Source organism: Terrapene carolina, unplaced genomic scaffold (assembly GCF_002925995.2).
Source record: "Terrapene carolina triunguis isolate 2854851 unplaced genomic scaffold, T_m_triunguis-2.0 Scaffold51392, whole genome shotgun sequence".
In the NCBI taxonomy this organism is placed as follows: Eukaryota; Metazoa; Chordata; order Testudines; family Emydidae; genus Terrapene; species Terrapene triunguis.
Window position 1 is genome coordinate 12301 of NW_020715743.1, and position 2857 is coordinate 15157.

The 2857-nt window shown below is 68.3% G+C and overlaps 1 protein-coding gene across 1 annotated transcript in view; it reads right to left on the reverse strand.

Annotated features, from left to right (window-relative positions):
* Positions 1 to 2779, reverse strand: part of LOC113405871 (plectin-like) — a gene marked incomplete at its 3' end in the record, with an annotated part of 14298 nt that extends 11519 nt beyond the window's left edge. Inside the window, exons 1-3 of the mRNA XM_026647162.2 lie at positions 2359 to 2779; positions 1152 to 1241; positions 473 to 508 (exon numbers count right to left, since the gene is read on the reverse strand). Of these exons, the coding sequence (XP_026502947.2) occupies positions 473 to 508; positions 1152 to 1241; positions 2359 to 2523 (291 nt within the window). The remainder of the gene's footprint in view (positions 1 to 472; positions 509 to 1151; positions 1242 to 2358) is intronic.
* Between the last annotated feature and the right edge of the window lie 78 nt (positions 2780 to 2857).

Here is a 2857-nt window from a genome sequence, read left to right on the forward strand (position 1 = left end):
CCTGGGGCCAGCCCTGCCTGCCAGGGGAGAGCGCCCCCTGCTGCCCCTACCCCGTCCCTGCAGCACTCCCAGCCCAGTACGGCCCACAGGAGATGAGCCCCACCCCAAGCGAATTCCGGTTGGCCTCTGCCCTGACCCCCTGGGCTGCCCCCCATCCGCATCCGGTCCCCAGCCCGTGGCTCTGAGAGGTCTCTGCCCCCCAGGCCGGTCCCAGCCTGGCCTGCATGGCACGGCCGACAGGAGCTTTGCAGGCCCCAGAGCGGGACCCCGTGGGTCCCCCTGCCGTGCCCGCACCGCTGCTGCACCCCGACGCCCGGGCACGCTCGTCACACCAGCCTAGCCAATCGCAGGCGAGCGGCAGGTTTAGCAAAGCTCTGATTGGCTGGGCTTGCCATGATGCCATGTCTCCCCAGCCAATCGGGCGGCGCAGGGCCGGGCACGGCCGTGCGAGAGCAAAGGCAGAACCACTCACCAACCGCAAGCTCCTGATCACGTCGCGCTCCCTCGGCTAGCCAGCAAGAGCAGTGCAAAGAAAGGAGGCAAAGGCCAGAGGGCAGAGGTCAGGGGTCAGAGGTCAGCAGACAGGTACAAAGAAGCAGAAAGTTGAGTGTAGCAAAGTAACGTGAATGTGTTAAAAGCCCACGATGCACCGGGGGGACCGAGTCTCGGGCGCGGGGTGGGGTGAGGCCAGGGCCTGAGCCGGGGGGGCCCTGGGGGCAAGGGGGGGCCTAGGAACCAGACTGATTTCCCTAGTAGGTACAGCAAGCAAGAGGTCAGGGGTCACAGGGCATGCGGGGTCAGCAGGTAGGTGTGCCGGGGAAGCAAGGGGCCCGATCCTCCTTCAAGGGGCCCGGGGGTCTGGGGGAGGTAGTGCTGGGCCGGGCCAGGGGCCCAGCCTATGGGTCAGCGGGCGAGGACGTGCCCGGGCGGGGGGTGACGCGGGGGGGGGGAAGGGGGGGGGGGGGGCAGGGGGGGGTAGCAGCGCAGAGCAGACACTCGCCCTGAGAACCTCTCCCCTCCCCAAAGCTGCTCTGTGCCCCGCCCCGGCCAGGACAGGGCTCCCTGCGCTGGGCACCGGACGGCGGAGGAGGGAGCCAGCAGAGAGGCGGCTGTGCGGAAGCGGCAGTCCGGAAGCCAGCGGCGCCACCTACCAGCGTGTCCCCCGAGAGCACCTCCAGCAGCGAGATGAGGTTGTGGCCATCCCGCAGGTCCTCGTACAGGTCGCTGACATGGCGCTGAGCCTGCGGAGACGGAAAGGAACCGTTACCGGGGGCAAAGCTAACACCAGCCATGGAGCCGCCGGCCAGCCCTCGGCCCAGCCCCGAGCCAGGCAGGCTGCCCTGACCCAGCTGACAAGGGGGGCAGGAATCTGACTCGTTCCCCAAAGAACCGCACGGAAGGGCTCACATGAAAGCCATGGTCACACTGGTCATCACGGTCACTGCAAAATGCACGTGTGTGCCATGCAAGGCGGCGAGGCTCCGAACCAGAACACCGTGTTCCCAAAGGCGACATGCCTGAACCCGCGTCCTCCACACAGGAGACAAGGGAGTGCTGTACATCAGAGCCGCAAGCTAGACACCGGACGCCCATTTACACACAAAGGCAAACGTGAGCCAAGAGCGGTGACGTCACCCGGAACGGAGCACACAGGGACAAGCAAGCCTCAGGGGTTGTCCTGTCTAGGCGTAAAACCGATGAACTCTGGGGGTGTTTCCAGAAAGCAGAGGATACCCTCCGCCCCCCACCCGGTGCCCTGGGGACAGCGCGTCGGTAGTCAGGAAAGCGGGGGCTCAGCCAGCCTGGGCTGGAAACACTGGAGAGAACGTGGGGTGAGAACACTCTTGAGCCAGGAGGGGAACCGGGTAGCGGAGCGCAGGCTCCAGAGAGCGGGCGACCATTTGGTTTCAGTAGCCTTCTCCCTGTCACCTGGACGGTTGCTCTTTCTCCCTGTGCCGGGTCCCCAGCCAGGCGCTGGCCCTGGGCTGCGTCTCACGGCGGGCCTGGGCATTCTGCGGGGCTTGGCATGTGCCTATCGCTAACCTGTGTGGGGCTAGCGGGGTCTGTGGGGCCTGGCAGGCAGCGTTTGCACTGCCCGAGGCTGGTGGTTTCAGGGCCTGACCCACCCTGGGGACTGGGCTGGCCGCCTTCCCCGCTGCACTGATGCTGGCAGGGCCAGGCTGGGGCCAGAGCGCCTGGCTCCGGGTGCTGTAGTGCGCTGCCCCTGAGCCCTGCCAGCCCATGGCCTCCGCCCCCCACAGCCCCGAGCCCATGGCCCCGCCTGGGGAGCAGCGAGGGAGACAGGAGCCATGCGCGATGCCGTGGGTCACGCCGTGCACAGGACCGGATGCCACCTACCTCTGCTCGCCAGTGCTGCCGCAGGAGGGGAGGGCAGGGAGAGAGAGAGAGGGGGGTTAGGAGCAGAGAGGTGGCGCAGACCCGGCGTTCAGCTCCCCAGGCACAGCGTGGGGACGCCCGGCCTGCTGCCAGTGCTCCCGCCAGCTGCCCCCGCCCTGGGGCCATGAGCACAGCAGGGATCCTGGGCCCCCCACACTGGACGCTCCACTCTGGGCGGTGGCCCTGGAGCCCCTCGGCTTGGCCAGGTGCAGCCCACAGGGAGAGCCCGGCCCAGCAGGCCTCTGGGAGCGAGGGGGAGCCCAGCCAAAGCAGAGAGACCCCCTCCCCCCACGGCGGAACTGCGGAGCTGCACAGAGCAGGGGCTCCTTGTGCCAGCCTCACATGGGTCAGGCCAGCGAGCTCCCATCCACCCAGCCCCACAGCCTGCAGTGCAGCCAGCCCGGCCATCGCCCGCCTGGCCCCATGTGCAGCCCCCCATGGGCCGCCCTGCGCTCTGCCT